Here is a 16,911-nt window from a genome sequence, read left to right as displayed (position 1 = left end):
TTCTGTGTGTGTAATGAGCATCAGGCTGCATGAATGTTCCTGGTTGTCAGACTTTGACCAAAATTAATTATAAGCTTCCAAAATTTCAGTAGCATACAAGGTACATTTGCAGTTATTCCTGTTTCTGGCCCGTAGCGAGGACCTGCACAGCGTGCGAGGGCCAGTACTGGTGCATGGGCTCCAGCAGGGCTGAGGAGTGCTGAGCATTGCTGGCTGAGCGTGAGCAGAGCTCCAGCGCAAGCGGGCTGAAATCCCTTGTGAGAGAAGATGCTCGGCTCTGCTGAAACCCTTGATGTTTGGATTTTCGTCAGCATGCTGTGGCCTGTCCTCCCTTTCCTGCTCCAGCCCCGGCGGGACGTGCTGCAGAGCTTGCCTCCGTGCTGGGCTGAGGTTCAGGAAATCCGGGCTGCGTCCCTGGCCCTGTTGTAGCCTGCTTCTGCAGCAGGGAGCGAGTCTTGGTCCTCAGGGTAAGTGACGTGGTCTGGCTTGCCTCAAAACGGCAGGATGCCAGAGCCTGGAGCGAACCGTCACCTCTTCTGATGGACTCCATATGGGAGACCAGATATGTGGTTGCATTAGGCAGTGGGAACAGACCAGAAAAAAAAAAAAAAGGCAACAAAAAACATAGAGCGGACTTGATTGTATGAGTGGATTTGAGTCTCATGTTTATGAAATGGCTGTAAAAATCATTCCCTCTTTTCCCTGATGCCTTAGCTGGCGCTCACGGCAGGGGGGTGTGCAGGGGCCAGGGCAGCCGGGCCCCTTTGTGCAGCTGCAGTGCCACCAGCACTATTTGTGCTTTAACAACCTCCCCTCGGCCCCTGCCCGTGCGGGCTGAGCAGAGGCTGACAGTGCTGGGCCAGTCCCCAGAGGCAGCGGCTGAGCGGTGTTTCTGGTGTCTCTCCTAGGTAATAGTCCATGATGTGAATGAGCTGACGGAAAAGCTGTTTCCAGTCGTCGAAGCCATGCAGAAACACTTCAGTGCAGGATCGGGGACCTACTACAGTGACGCCATCTTCTTCTTGTCAGTTGCGATGCATCGCATCATGCCCAAAGGTAAGCCTCCACTGAGCTGTGGCAGCAGCTGCCTCCAGGAACACAGGCTCTCTTTTTCTTCTGCAGGGAGATGTTATCCAGTGCTATTTGAAATGCAAAGAAAGTTAGTAAACTTTTGGGGTGGGCTTCTGGGGTTCTGCTCCTTCCTGCAGTGATGTACCCTTCGGTCCAAGACTGCCCACATCCAGGACTTCACTGGCATGAGTGGCAGGAGGTTTTTCATGCTGCACAGCAGCTGGCCCTGCCCTTGTGCCCTGAGATGGTAGGAGAGGCGAGACAGGAGAACGCGTGCCTGCCCTGTGTGTGTTTACAGCCCTCTTGCCCATGGGGTGTCAGCAGAAAGAGGTGCCGCATGCCTGTGGTGTGGCTGTGCGCTAGCAAGTGTCAGCAGAGAACAGTTGTTGAGCCTTTCCTCTTGGCTTCGGTGAGCTCTTGGAAAGCTTTGCTGATTAGCAGCCACTGATCACTTAAGTTTCCTTGTTGTGCCTTCGCTCTGCTGTTATTGACTGCGGGAACAACAATAAATCTGCAGAAAAACAGGGCAGCTGACAGAAGGAGCTTGGCTCAGTTGATGCCATGTTTTCCTTTCCCAGCTGTGCACAGGTGCTTCTCCTGGGACCGTTGTGCTCTCTAGCCTTGGACTGGTTGCACGAGGAGGGTGTTGCATCCCTGGGCCCCAGACACCTCCCCTGGAGCTCCTCCAGCCCTGCCTGTCCTTTCCTGGCGCTGGTCCCTGGGCTCTCCCTGCCAGCTGCCCTACTGGCCTGACATACCGGTGAGGGCAGCATCCTCTCCTGGGCCAGCCACTGGCCGCATGCCCTCCCTGTGGCATGGCAGGGTGTGGGTGGCAGTGGTGGCAGGGAGCCCTGGGACCCATTCCCACCCGTGTGTGTTGCTGAAATAACCATTCCCATGGCTAGCACCACCGGCACTGGCAGCTTCCTCAGCATCAGGAACCTCTGCCCAGCCATAATATTCCCTGCAGATTTCCTACAATGGATCTTGCCCTTGCTGGGATGTGATCAGGTGTGACTCTCCTGTGCCCCTCCTGAACCCTGTCCCAGTTTGGCTTTGCCCAGTAGGTTCTGCCTCTGCACTGATTCATGAGGCTTCCTCTAGACGTGCCCCTGTCTGGGGGGCACAGCCATCCCATGCCAGCTCATTAAGCGGTTGGGCAGTGGTGTTTAATTTGTGCAAGCAGGCGTTAGGGAAGAGCAGGCAGGGAGGTAGCCTGCTCTGTCCTCCCCGGGCGCTTTGGGGCAAGGCAGCCCCGAGGTTCCCATCCAACCCCCACTCTGTGGTCTCCAGAGAACATGATGTACTTTGGTCTCCGTTAGACTTGGGTAATTTTTTTGTGTGTGTGTCTGGTGATGTCTGCATTGCAAGTGCTTTGAACTACGCTGAATACAAACGATGGTATTAATGCTGGCTAATTCACTCCTCCCAATTCCCTACTCTGTCTTTACCGTGTGCTAAAGATATCCATGTCATGCCACCTGCCAGCAAGAAGCTGCTCAGTCTGAAATACCTTTTCTCAGTTTGTCAACCCATGAGTTGTCTCATCTCTTGGAAAGCTTGTTTGCTCTCCCTCAGCCTGACGGGGCTTTCAATGGTCTGTTCAGGGCACAGGATGTTTAAAGAGGCATTTTTACAGTTTCATGAGCTTAGTTTTTGTTTCAGAAGCTGCCAGTAAAGTTGATTTATATTTCCCTTGCAGGGGAGGTCGGATTTACTGCGCTGAGTGCCTGGTGTTTTATGGGGCTGGCGGGGCTCCCCAGCCCCTTCCCTGCTTCCCGATGCGCAGCTGGCACTGGACAGGAGGCAGCAGGGAAGGCTGCAGCTCTGCTGCTCATTTGCAGGCTTGTGGGTGGTGTGGGAATGGCACTGGGCTCGTACCACTCTCCTGGCTTTGACAAACCAGCCTCTACGGGCGTGAAGAAGCTACTTCGCTAAGATGAAAGGACTAAGCCTTCCTTTTTGGGCTGTATTAGCATTTTTCCTGGTGCATTTCTGTGTTGTTTCACCTTCAGTGAATGCTGCATCTTTTTGTGCAGCTTTGCAGGTACATCTAGCTCCATAGTGTTGGCTCCATTTTTTTTTTGTGGAAGCCAGATTTGCTTGGAAGCTTCAGCATCCTTCAGCAGAAATGAAGGCACTGATCTGAATATTAAGCTCTTTGTATGTTTGTTTGCTTTTGTGTTAATCGGTCTATAGGGTTTTTTCAATAGCTAGCGACCTTTGCATTGAAGTTGCCTGGCTTTAGTTTCCCAAATGTATCAGTTTTTGAAGGGAGGCATTTCCGTAGTATCATGACTTAGTGATTTGTGTGGAGTCTTGGGGTTGTGACGGGGCACTGGCTTTGCAGACTGATGGCACTCAAAACTGAACACTGGGGTTGTTTGTTGTTTTTTATTTTAAAATACTTTTGTGGAACATGTGCTGGCTGCGTGCATATTGCACTGAGAATAAATGGGTTTTGCCACTCAGCTGCTCTGTCTTTCATTGCTGCTTGGGATACTTGCCCAAAAAACTTCACATCTAAAACCTGCAGCTGCCAAGCTATAATATAACAGCTTCTTAGCTGGTGTAAATCATGGAACTCTCTTGCCTTAAATGTCTTACATCAGCGGAGTTAATCTGATTTAAACCAGCTGGGGACTTGGTATGCAGCATGCAGAAGTGCAGACTGCATAACTCTTGTCTGTGCTTGAGGCTCATAAATCTTGTTTTAATGCGGTGTGGCCAGCCCTGAGGAGCTGGAGGAGGGCTTGATGCGTCGCAATGGTTTTTGCAAGGGAGAAGTGACGGGAAAGTTACACAGAGGATGAGCAGGGTTCAGGACGAGCAGGAGCTGCCAGGATGAGGACGATGTCAGCATGAAATGGTCTTGGGACTTGCAGACCAGTGCTAGGAGGAGGAAGGACTTGGACCTTTTTGCTTTCCTTTTCAGTATGCCTGTCCAGAGGTGGCCTCTCACTTCCCAACCGGCTTCCATCCTTCTAATTACTTGTCATTTTAGTTGTGTAACTTAAGGGGACCCAGCAAGGGTTTTATCACCCTCCTTACAGACTCATGAAGGAGTAGTGTCTGGGCAGATCTGCCTGGCAGCCAAGATCACGGGACAGGCTGCTGGTGCCGCAGGTGAGGGGAGGAGGAGTTAGAGGGGCAGAGGGGCAGCCTGGGGAAGCTGTGGGCTCCCCAGGGAATTCTTGGCCCCCATCCTTGGCCTAAGTCAGGTAGTTTTCAGGGGGAATTAGTTTAGCAACTGGGCGTCCTCAGGAGCTGGTGGGCTGAAGGAGAGTCGTCAGCATCCAGCAGCTTGGGCAGAGCGTTGAAAAATGCTGATGGTGTTTGACTCCATTGGTTTTGCTGACCATGCTGCAGCAGGATCACCCTGTGGGAGAAGAGAAGGAGCAGAGGGAAAATGGAACAGGACAGAGAAGCAGCTTTGTGGCTTATCTCTGCGAACTTGGACAAAGGAGTGGAGTCCATTAGCTCAGGGGAGTCTCTGAAACCTGGCTGGAGGTACCGTGCCTTGTGTGGAGTGAGGGTATTTAGCAGAACTTGACAGAAGGTGATATTTGACAAATTGGAGGCAGCAGGGTTTCCTGGCCAGTACGAAGAGCTGGCAGTCTTCCTGGGGAGTAGCATCATCTCTGAATGTGGTTCCCTCCTCCCTGCCTGGCAGTGTGTCAGGGAGTTCTCGGGGTTTCTCTGCCATGGACTGACCCAGCCTGGAGGCAGAATTGCTGAAGGGTGGGAGATGAGTGCAGCATACAAAGGGCCCCCAGCCTCTGCTGTGCGTGAGGTTAGCCCTTGTGCAGCATCCTGTCTCTTCCAGGTGCTGGTGAAGCACTAACTCCTTAATCCTGGTACGGCTCTGGGTGGACACAGAGGAGGCTTTGCTCCCCCAAAGCTGGTGGGATACAGTTAGCAGAGCTGCGGCGTGTCTGCCTGGAGAGGGGGTGCCAGCCAGAATGGGCCCCTGGCCAGTGCTAATGTGGCTCTGTGTCTTCACAAGGGCAGTGGAGGGAAGAGTGCAGAGCAGGACGAGGCATGACTGCGATGTTTAATTCTGGTAACAGGCTCTCTTACAAGCATACATATAGGAAGCTTGGAGATCTCCAGGAAAGCAGTTGGAACAGTTTTATGGCTCTCTAATACTGAGTTATCTCACTTTTTATTGAGGTCCAAACTTACTTGTGTAATGGCAATGTGAAAAAAACCCCATAGTTTGCCTAATTCCACACCAAGTAGAAGCTCAAGTACAACAGCATGTTAGAATGTTGACAATAGAACCAAAATATCAGGGTAACGTGAGGTGAAGATCTACAACATTTATTTGGAATTCGGTAAGAAGTCACTTTCATTCCAGATTGGGTGCCTTCTGCTTCTTTAGAAAACCCTGAACAGGATGGTTCCTCCTCATGCCCAGCCTCTCTTCTGCTTTGATACCTGCTGCATCCCAGAGATGACCCATGTGCCTGCAGAAGGCTCTGAGAGCAGACAGCAAGAGCCATCAGAAGGTGTCTAGCTAACAGCCAGGGAGAGAGGCAAACGCTGTTCAGCTCACCCTCAGCCCGTTCTAAATACTTTGAAAGCATGGGACCAAGAAGGGGAAGAGAGCCAATTCCCTGTCTGGTTTATTCTGGTGTTAGGAATCTGGGTAAGAAAGTGGATGTGTTGGAAAATATTTGGGAGAAAATATTTGGTGAGGAAGTACTTGACCCAATTACCTATGTTGAAATTGGTAAGGTGAGGTATGACTAAACTATTAAGATCACTGTTTGCAGTGCTTACAAGAGGTGATGGATGAGAGAAGTAAGAGCTGGGTGGTACTCTACCATGAAGATGCACCTGGGGCCTTGCTGACTGACTCAGGAGCTTGGTCTGTGGGTTCATTTGATAAGGTTAGTCATCAGAGGCTCGTAAAGGAGCTAAGCATCGGTGGGAGAAGTGGGTGAGTTACTGTGTGACTAAACAAAGATGAAGAGCTACAAGGAAGGAAAACAGACTGGAACTGATCATTATGTGTTGCTGAAATGTATGGCTTATCAGCGTGGTCTGTTGGAAAAAACCTGGCAGAGGCTGAGAGAAGAGCAGTGGCTTCTGTACAGGTCAAACCTGGCTGATTGGGACCCTCCGGTCTGTGAGAGGACTGGCCGAGGGGGTTACAGTGTGGTCCACGAGCCATGCAAGGCAGATGTTTGTACAAGAACTGGGAGGCATCAAAGTTGGTGAGAGGCAGGTTTAAAACAGTGAGTCCAGTGATCTGTGGAGCTTCTTGCTGCAGGATGTTCTAGGTGCTGGGCTGCCTCACGGACGGGGAAATCATTTCAAGCTGCTGTCTGATAGACACCAAGCCTCGGGATCTCCCCAAGCTGCAAGATGTGCAGGAGCACGTCGGGGGGGGATGCGGCTGTGTGTGGTGGGGGGAAGCATGGCTGGCTGTTGCAGGTGAGTAAGCGGTGCCATGTCTGGGGAAGGATCTGCCCAGCAAGGAGCCGTGCCATTGGCTTCATAGCGGGTGTCTGGACTTAACATCTGTGACACGCTGGGATCGAACGGGAGGTCCGGTGGTCTCCCTGGCCTCAGGCTCTGAATGGAGCAATTTCTCCAGCTCATTGTCAACGGCTGTACTGATTATTAACATAGACCAGATTATAATGATGTTTGTCCAAGCTGCCTGTTAATGACCAGGCCACTTGGGGTTTGATGCTGCTTGCAGCAGGCTCCAGCTGCTGGCTCCGGCTCGGTCTCCCACGAAACTGATATCAGCCTTAGCCTGCTCTGGGAGTCCCGGCCCAGAGACAGTGGCCTCTGTGAGCATCAGCTTACGGCTTTCCCACCGAGCGGAGCCGGAGGGAGGGCAAAGGCCAGGGAGGAGACATGTCGGAGCGAGTGCTGAGAGACTTCTCAGGGCACCTCGCCTGCACTGAGGCCAGGCAGCCGGAGCACTGCTGCTGCTGGCTGTGGCGGAGGAGAGCCTGGGTGCCAGGGGAACGGGTGAAGGAGAGGTGTCAGGAAAATCGTCTGTTTGCTGGAATAGCACCTTGACAAGTAGCTGTCTTCTGCTAGTGCCCTTCTGTAAAAGCAGGCAGGCAGCATCCTGAAAACGTGATCTATTGCATTGGGGAAAACAGGAATTGGTAGGTGTGTGTGCGTGCGTGAGGATTTGCCACTGCAGCTGCAGTGTTCCAGTCTGTAATGCAGTATTGCCCAGGTCAGGCTCTGTTTGCCCATGGGGTGCCAGGTGATTACACAAAATGTTTCTCCTCCACAGCACCTGTGTGCAGTGAGTTACGGTGCATTAATCCTGTGTCATACCATGAAAAAAGAGGTGTGCATCGGAGGACTGTAAGGTGGACTGACAGAGGGAGATGGGGGAGCAGCGCCTCCTCTTCTTCCTCCTGTCACCTGCAGAGCAATTCCTGATGCACGGTGCAGCTACCCACAAAACTCAGCAACTTACATTGTAATAAATGAGCATTTTGAGAACGTGTCACTCCTGATCCTTTCCTGCTGGCTGAACGTTGCCACTGTCGCTGAGCCCCACCATATCGGGGGTCCACAGAGATGCAGCAGGATGGGTGAGTGCTGGGAGGAGAGTGCCTGTGTCCCAGATGCTCCAGGCCTGATCACACGTTACCAAAGTGGAGATGTTGTAAAGAGGCACAGAAGATTGGGGTCTGCGGTGGAGTCATGGGAGATGGCCCCAGAGCCACATGCTCCCAAGCTGCAGTTCCCACGGGATGCTGCAGTAGCTGAAGGGTTTATTTTATGGCAAAAATGTTTCCATCTTTACAGGGCTGGAGGAAGCATTAATAGTTTTTGATGTGCTCTCATAACCTCCCTCCCTGCTTCACGCTGCAGCCACGTGAAAAACAGCCAGATTCCTTCCCCAGACTATCTTTGGGCTGCGCTCATTCATGTCAGATCCTGCTAGAAGAGAAGAGGCTGGAGTGATGAATTTGTGAGCAATAGGGAGAGCAGTGCCAGCCATTGTTCCTTGCTGGGGTGAGCTTCTTGTGCTGTGGGAGTTGTTTTCATGGTGCTATTTGGGAGGAGGCAACACCAGACCTCTAAATAAGCCCACCCCAGGTAAATGCTGGAGGCTGTGGCCTTGTAGAGAGGTCCTCACCTGCCGAAATGGGACACTAACCCCGTCCAGTTGCCTGCAGGGTGTTCCTCTCCTGGCAGGAGAGTCCGTTGGCCTCAGCCCTGCTGTGGAGGAGCCGTGGGGAAAGGCTGTTGCCATGAGGGGGACGTGGATGCTGCTTGGCGGGTGCCCGGCAGTCCCCCAAGAGCCTTGACATGGCGGAGGCCCCTTTCCTGCAGCACCGCTGCCCTTGGGGGCCAGCACAACCCGCAGCCCCCAGGGGTGGTGTCGCTTCTGATCGTTTCCACTGGCCGCCCCTTGCTGCGGTGCCACCATCAATTATTTTTAGATGTCCTAGATCTGTCAGGCCGGGGCAGGCGCGTGTGGCTGTTTCCCCCCTCCCCGCAGAGCAGCAGGGTCTCAGCACCCGGTGCTGCGATGGGTGCTGCCCTCCTCCCTCCCCAGCCAGCCCCTGCAGTTAATCAGGACGTAAGCTCATCTACCTTAATGCATTTATTTTTCCTGTATCTCTTTTTGGTTTCCCTTTCTATCTCACCCACTCATTATTTCACAGCTTTCCATCCACACTGCTTTGTAATTTATGGCAACCTGGAATTAGACCTTATTTTGTCTGATTATAAGGTTTCCTGCTGCTCTTCCTCCAGCTCCAAAAAGTATCTTCACACTCCTCCCCCAGCAGCACCATATATTAAATACATAGCAAGCAGCACTTAACAGCTCCATCCTGCAAGCTGTCGCGTGCTAAGCGATGTCTCTGCCTTGGAGTCCGGTTAAGAGCCAAGGTGTTGAGCACCATTAAATATTAGTCCCTCAGACCTTGATGGATTACGAGGAGACACTTGGATGCACAGGAAAAATTAATTTCCTGGAACAAACCGCATCCATCTCCTGCCGAGTCTTCCCCATCCCTCTGGAGGTGGCTGTGGGGTGTCAGGCAAGGCGAGCAGAGCGATGCTGCTGTCAGCACCCGGGGCCATCACTGCTGCACCAGACCCCTGGGCTCACCCTGGTGCCTGCCCTGTGTGGGTCGTAGTGATGATTTGTCATCTGTCTCTGGCAGGCAGCCTAATTTTTTTAATTAGTTGATAGGCTGGAAATGCTGTGCAGAAGCCGCTGCTCTGCTCCGCTGGGTGCCTAATTGGTGGCTCAGAAACCTGTGTTGTGGTGTAGTTAGAGGCTGGGGCGCTTGGGCACATCCCCCCTTGCCTCCTGCCCTCCCCTGGCATGCTGTTTGCAGGGAGCGGAGGCTGCTTATGGGGAGGGGGGCTGCTAGGCTGCCCTGGGGTGCAGAGGGGACCTGTGACTGCATGGCAGAGGCGAAGACCTGTGTTTTAAGTGGGCAGCTGGAAGGTCAGCTGTCTGCACCTTGGCAAGCCCCACCAGTGCAGGGCTTTGTAGGATTGTCTTCTCTTGGGAGGGTGGACTCCAGAGCGGCACCAGGTCCTGGGGAGGGGGCCTGCAGTCCCCCGCGGTCACTGATGTGCTGGCAGTGAGCTCTGCAGAGGGTGTCATGCTTGCGTGCCCCTGCCTGGGCTGCCTTCCTCTGGGCGAGGCTCTCCGGTGTTGTTGGGGTCAGCGGCACGGGCGGTGATGATTAATCGTAAAAGCAGAGGGTGAGACTTTATCTGTGCAGAAAATAAGTCCTGGCAGGGGGAGCACACAGCTGGAGAGGAAGCTGCTCACAGCCCTGCTGACAGCAGGAGGGAGAGCAGCCGGGGGCAGCCGGCAGCGCAGGGGGGCAAGCCAAACACAGGGAGCCTCTAACGAAGGGCAGGATGGAGAATCCAGTGTGTTTGTGTAAATAAATCAGGCATATCCACACTTGGGCTTGTCGTGGTGCTGGCATCGCCGCCTGGCACCATAGCTGCACTTGCACTCCGCTCCCTGCTGCAACTCAGACTTTCGGGGGCGACTGGCTGCTTCGGCTGGGCAGTGCCCGCTGGGTTGTGCGGGGACCCTCCAGAGCCTGTTGCCTGCCCTGCACCCACCCACGCCTGGCCTTGGTGCTGGCCATGGGAGTGGTGTTTTTCTTGGCTATGAGTCCCTCTGAGCCTGTGAGGGCGGAGGGACCTGGTTTCACAGCCAGCGCGGGCGGCTTTGCAGAGCCATGCGTTGCTGCCGGCAGGCACGCTGCCTGCTGGAGCTGGGGCTGCTGCCACCCGGCTCCACGAGGTTTATTGCCCAGGGCAGCAATCCGAAAGTCGGTGCTGGTCCTTCCCAGCTCCTGGTTTCCTTGGGATGCGCCCCTGTTGTGACGGAGACAGCTAAAGGAAAATCAACGGTAGTTAGAGCCAAACTCAGAGCAATGGAGAGAGGTGGAAGGGAAGCTGTACAGGCATGCCCAGTGTTTGCAGACCATCAGACCTGAGTGCTCCAGCCCTGCTGACCCCAACTCTGAGAGCCTGGGCCGTCCGGCCGTCTTCCTTCTGAGGGTTCAGATCAAATGGCAAAATGCACAGCCGTTCCCTGGCCCTTCCTAAGACCCCTGGCCGCAGCCCCACAACACCCAGAACTGCAGCCAGCAGGGGACACTCCCGTCCCTTCACTGGGTGGTGTCACCCATGCTGGCTGCAGCCACTGCTGTCCCTGCAGAGGGTCTCTGAGCCACTCAGCATCTGGCAGCTGTCTGGCTCTATTCTTGCGAGGCTATTGCCCCCTACATGGTCTCCAGAAGGATGGAGAGGGCTTCTGCATCTTTGTGTTGCAGGACTCACTGCTGCTGGCCCCACGGGGAAAGGCAAAGCAGCATGCTTGGGTTGCACAGCATGCGAGGCATGGTCAGCAGTCCGGTGGCGTCCTCCTTGAGCTTACCTGTTCTGCTCTGCATGGGTGCAAGACACCAGCCTCTGGCCCCAGAAATCGCTGCTGGGATGCAGAGGAGGGGCAGGGAGATCGGGGTGCTGCCATCTGATACATGTCGGAGGAGTCTCTTCTCGTTGGTGTGGTGCACCAGAGCACTTAGGTCCTTAAAAGCAGGTTTGCCAAGACAGGTAGACACACCAGTGCAGAGGGTGTCAGGAACAGAGCCAGATCGCCACCAGCATTGGTGACAGGCATCTTCCTCAGGAGTGTGCCTGAGGTTTGGGCACAGTGCAGCCTGGGAGGGTGGTGGCCTGTCCCCTCCTGCCATCCCACCGCTCCCTGCAGCAGCTCCATTGCCAGACCAGCTGGAGGCAGGATTTTACACTCTGAGGAGGGAGCTGAGCTCGGGCCTACACAAGCCCGTTGATGGTCTGCCCTTTGCATTGTGATGGCATCTCTCTGTTTTGCTGATTGTTCCTGGACACAAGTTATTATTTTCACTCCTTTCCCCTCTCTGCAGAGTGATAGTGGCTGCTGGTGGTGGCGTCTCTCTGCCCCAGGTCTGGCACCGTTTGTACGGATGAAAAGGATTTGGAGCCGAGGCCAGCGCTTACACCCCAACCCTGCGCCTGCCCTCTGGGCTCAGCTTTGCCAGGGTAGCAACCCTCGTTCAGAGAAAGTTGTTGGGATGAGTGTAAATGAGTTTGCCTGCAGAACAGCCTGTGCTGCCTGCAGAGGCCAGGCTGTGGGGCTGCAGGGTCGTGCTTGTCTGCCTTGTCTAAATATTAGAGCCCAATGCGCAGTTGGTGAACCACCCTGGGCTCCCCACACCTGTGCCCAGGGGTTCCTGCTAACCAGGAGGTTTGTAGCTCACGTAGGAGCCTCTCAAATTGCATGCCATATTCCAGAGACTGTTTTGGGCATCACTAGGTGACCTGTGGATGCCCTGACTGCGCATGGAGGGTGTCAGCGTTGTCTGTGCATGGGGAGTACATGCTGCTGCTGCCTGCCTCTGCCCTGGCTGCCTGCAGCACCGGAGAGGTAGTAACTCACTGGTGGCAAGGGCACCAGAGCAGGAAAAGGCAAACAGCCAAGAAGGAGATCTCCTTCACTCCCATCGGGTTTCCAGCTGGCAGCTGGTGTTCACAGAGCAGCCAAGGGAGTTGTGCCCACAGGTTTATGTGCTTGGCAGCTTCCCCCAGGCTCTGTGCAGGCTCCGGCGTTCGCGTCTCCTGTCATTCTGACCCGCCATCCATTCCCTTTCCTGTAGTTTTAAGTCCACTGTTTAAATCTCTTGCAGGCCATCCCATCAACTCAGGCTAGAGGAAAGTAGTCCTAGCCTATGGGCAGGCTCAAGGCTGCCCATCCGTAAGCTGCAGGTCAAGAAGGGCTGGAGGTGTAAGAGCTGTTGCAGGGTTGCTTGCTGCGCAGCTTCCCCAGAGCTCTGGCTGGGTCGGCCAAAGCAGTGCTTCTCCTCCCTGTGCCTCTTCGCTCCTGTTCCCGCCTGACTTCTGAAAAGAGGGGTTTGCTCCCAAGGCTCGCACCGCATGTCAGTGGGGTGGTCCAGCTCACTGCATGCCTGCCTGCTCCCATCCAGCTCTGTCCCTGATCTGCCATGGGGCAGGCCATGAGGTTGATGCCTCCTGGGAAGTGCCATCACACTTGCTGCAGAAGCTGCGTACTGCCAGAGGGGCTCCTGGGCACCACTCAGAGCATCCAGGCAACCTGCTGGGCCCCTTGGCATGCACCCGGGGTACCTGCCCGCATCCCGGGGTGGCTCTGCCGGGTCCCAGGCAGCAGGGCACAGGGAAGTGACCTCCGCCTGCCTGTGCACCCTTGCCGGGCTGAGGCTCTTGGGGGAAGGAGGGCGCAACCGCACAAGAGGGGATCTGCACCACCATCTCTCTGGAGTCCTGCTCTGAGATAACCTTGATTCTCCCTCTCTTCAGCAGCTGAGCCCTGGTGCAAGGTGATTTGGGCACAGGTGCTGGCTTTCTCTCCTGTTTCCAGCACCCCAGACCCTGCTGCGGGATCACACATCCCTTAAGTTGGTCTTTCTCCTCTGGATGTGGCTGGAGGGAGGGTTTGAGCTGAGCCCGGAGAGCAGCCTGCTGCAGCTGCTGGTACGAGGCTGCAGTAAAACATTACGAGTGTTAAACAGGGCCAGCCTGGGCTGTAAAGCTGTCACTGCTGATGGAGTTAATCTCCGCTTTGAGTGGCATAGCTCCCCTTTACACACATGGCTGGAAGAGCTGGAGTTGAACAAAGCAGAGGATATATACAGTATGGCAAAGTTGGAAAACTCACTTGATGAGCAAAATACTTTCAGCCTTTTCCCATATTTCCAGCTGGGCCCCTCCAAGCAGTTTGTGCCTAAGACAGCATGCGATTCCTCCACCCCTTTGTCCTGACAGCCAGGACAAAGCGCTTGGTAAAAGGGCAAAAGAGCATGATACATCATAAATATTACTGCCTGGCCCCTTGCCAGTCCTAGGCAGAGAAATCATCTTGGCCATTCATCTATCCGTGCAAGCTGCATCTGGCAAAGTGGCACTTAATGTCACCCATGCTCATTTTTGTCTCAGTGTTGCAGTTCATGCTTGCTTTAAAATAAAAAAAAAAAAAAAAAAAGGAAAAGGAAAAGTGCTTTGTGCTCTCTGGGTGTAATTCGTTAGTGAGTTTTTCCTGGGGGGCTCCCCAGCACAGCGTGGAACCCATGCAGGGTGCTGGTGCTGGAGCAGGCAGGGCTGGGAGTAGAGCTTCCCCCAAGCTCAGCTTTCATTCTCCACTGTGATTAATTGCAGTTAATGCTCATCTGTAATTTTAGAGAACAATTGGATGACGTGCCTTGCGGTTGATTTAATTGAGACCTGATGAGGTGTCAGAAGGCTGCTGTGCATTGGGGAGAACTATGCTGGGATCCCCTGGGAACCCCATCCCCTCTCCTCATCTCCGGCAGTGCCTCAGGGGGCTCAGGCTCCCCCCTCCGTTTCTCTTGGGCTGAGCTTCTGTAGTTCGGGGTCTCCTTGCCCTGGATCTGGGTCTCCTCACCCTGGACTTTTGTGACTAGTCCGGATATTCTCAAGTGTAGTAGCATTAAGGATTTGGGGTTTTGCACTGCTGCACTATGGACCACTGGGGAGGCTTGGGGTCTTTGGGTTACATGTCTCCTTCCCCATTGCAGAAATCCTCTGCTCTGCCTATTCATCTGCTTGAGTTGCGCTAGTGATTTCTGAGGCAGTTAGGAAGGCTGAGGGAAATTGCTTTCAGGTCAAGACCTGCTTTAGCCTGTAGTGAATTACTACGCCTGGGTTTTAAATCTTTGCAAACAGAGGATTATGGTGGTGGTAAATACTAGGTAGGCCTGGGGATTGCCGTACTGCCGGCTGAAGGGAGTGTGGCCTTTCCCTTTAGCAAATAGAGAGGGATGGATGTTAAAAAAATAAATGGAGATACAGCCCAGGTTGTAGCTTAGATACTGTTTCTCCTTGATTTATATTTCTGCTTGGATGCTTCGCAGAGTAAGCAGTATATTTCTTGCTTAACCTCACAGGGCTTTTTCCTTCTTAAATGAGGACAGCGTGGTAGATATGACCAGTGGCCAAGAGCCCCAGATTAGTGCAGGATCTGCAAAAAATTCAGAGCTGCTGTACAGCCCAGCGTCTGCTTGATACACAAACACCAAGTGATGAATGCATTTGAAATGGCAAAGCTGCATTCCTGTGCTGGAGGATAGCTGCCTGTGCCTGGCTGCTCTCAGCCTCCCTGGGTCTCTAGTCCCAGTGGTGGCTTTGGGGGCTGAAAACAGAGAAATTGCCTCCTGCTCTCAGCAGAGCAGGGATAGCCAGCAGCCTGTCCTGAGCATGGCGGCGCGAGGGGGTGAGGAACCACGGTGGTGTGAAGGCTGGAGCGTGAGCAGCGCTGCAGAAATGCCAGCCTGATGGGAAACCCTGCCTTTAGCCACAGAGGGTGAGGGCGGGCTGGGCTCGTCCTCCTGCCTGCAAGTGCTGGGCAGGAGGAAGGCTGAGGGCCTTGTTTGCTGATTTCTGTGAAGGCAGTGGTGACACGCACATCTAGCCTGCCCAAAGCTGTAACAGCACCTGCACACGGTGAGTGGGGCCCAAGCAGGTCAACAGAGTCTTTACAGTCAAATTAGTGCCGAGTGCTAAGCAACCTGGCCAATTTGCTCTTGGCTTTTATTACACATATAAATAGTGGTGGCTCCACTCTGCTCGCAGTCCCCAAGTAGGGCTGAACTTGGCTGGCCAGAAGGTGACCGTGGTTGTGCATGGGGCTGGGGGAACTCATCCGGTGGTCCAATCTCTCATAGCGTTTCCTGCATTCCACTTGGCCTGCTGCAATCCATACAACATCCCCAGATCCATCTGGGAAAAGCAGTCTTGACGAGGCACATCTGCACTTTCTCCCAAGCTACATTGCCTTCAATTGATCTTGTGTGCTGCAGAGGAGGCTATGGTGAATTCAGGCAGGGGCCTGGCCCTGTTAATGAACTCAGGTCTGGCCTTGATAATGATGTTCTCCAGCCTCTCCTCACTCTTGACTTTCCTACTGCAAGTGGAAGATGCTTGCATGTCTGCACAACCCTCTTTGTCTCTGACAGAGTACCACCAGCAATAATAAAGTTTTCCAAGCTGCCGCAGACCACCAGCAGTTCTGTGCAGACAGGGGTCTGTCATCTCTGCCCTCGGGGAAGCCCCTGTCAGGCTGCTGGCAGCTAAAGAGTTTGTGCAGGTGTTACTGAGGGTGTCAGGTGGCTGACTGAATTATTGATGTTGTCTGTGGTGGGAATTGCTCTGATACGTCAAGGCAGGGATGGATGCTTTGTGGGCTGGAGCTGGGGAATGCCCGTGGAGTTAGTAGCTGTTCCCAGAAGTAGGCAGCAGAAGGTGAGCATGGGGTTTTGTGTGGCTGCTCCTGCCAGAAGCACTTCCAGAAAGGGAGAGGCTGGGTGGAAGCTACCTCTTGCTTTTGTCGATCGTATGGAATACCAGGCTTTTGGAAGGAAGGAGGGAGTGGATAGAAGCAGGAGGTCACCATAAATGGTTTCTGGAGTAAATCGTGTCTGAAATACGCAGTGGTAAATGCTGTTGTGATGTTTGAAGGTTGGTAGCTTTATGGAGAGGTTGCAGCTGGGTTGTGTTTGCCCTCAATTGGCTGAGTCTTGCCCACTGGGCTGATTGCACCAAATCCTTGATGGGTGTAATTCGTCAAGTAGTCTTTGGTAATCACTGGTTACAATTTTGTCTTATATATCTGACTTTTCCCTCTTTGTGCTTTCAGAAATAACACAGATCATCCAGGTAGACTTGGACCTGAAGTACAAGACCAACATCCGAGACCTGTTTGATGAGTTTGACAACTTCCCAGAGGGAGCAGTCATTGGGATTGCCAGGGAAATGCAGCCAGTGTACAGGTACAGCCCCTTCCCCGTGGGGAGCATGGGGTGGGCAGCGGGTGGCTGGCGTGAATTCTCTTCAACTCAGGTTGCTCTTTGTAAGAAAATCAAGGGGGAAGCAGTCTTCCTGCTTTAATCCCTGCACGGGGACTTAATCTGAAACTTGTAGGTCGGTATGAACAAAGTATACAGTGTCACTGTGGTTTCCTCGTTCTCACGCACCATCAAAAGGCTTTCAGGGCCAAGTTCCTGGTCATCGGTGCCAAAATCCATACCTAGATTATAGCATATCTGCTAGAGGTGTATTTGCCCAGCCATGCTGTGATTGCATTCTGGAGCATCAGTTTGTATGTCAGGGGATTAGAGGTTTTGGCTGTGAACAGTGCAGAGAGGAGGGGTTGAGTTTGGGCAACAGTGAGGTTCTGGGTCCCTGGAGTGTCCATGCATCTTCTGCTGAATAAATATTCGCCCAGGAAAGACTGAGTGGGCAACTCTGTTGGTGACCTAGGCTTGCAAA

General features: G+C 53.6%; 1 protein-coding gene across 1 annotated transcript in view; it reads left to right on the top strand.

Annotated features, from left to right (window-relative positions):
• The window catches only part of XXYLT1 (xyloside xylosyltransferase 1), a 37,969-nt gene that overhangs the window by 5,662 nt on the left and 15,396 nt on the right, over positions 1 to 16,911 (top strand). Inside the window, exons 2-3 of the mRNA XM_082486826.1 lie at positions 909 to 1,056; positions 16,280 to 16,412. Coding sequence (XP_082342952.1) covers positions 909 to 1,056; positions 16,280 to 16,412 — 281 coding nt within the window. The remainder of the gene's footprint in view (positions 1 to 908; positions 1,057 to 16,279; positions 16,413 to 16,911) is intronic.

Source organism: Vanellus vanellus (genome assembly GCF_965231255.1).
Source record: "Vanellus vanellus genome assembly, chromosome: 8".
Taxonomy (NCBI): Eukaryota; Metazoa; Chordata; class Aves; order Charadriiformes; family Charadriidae; genus Vanellus; species Vanellus vanellus.
Note: the sequence above shows the minus strand (reverse complement) of the source record. Positions and strands in the feature narration are given on the sequence as shown.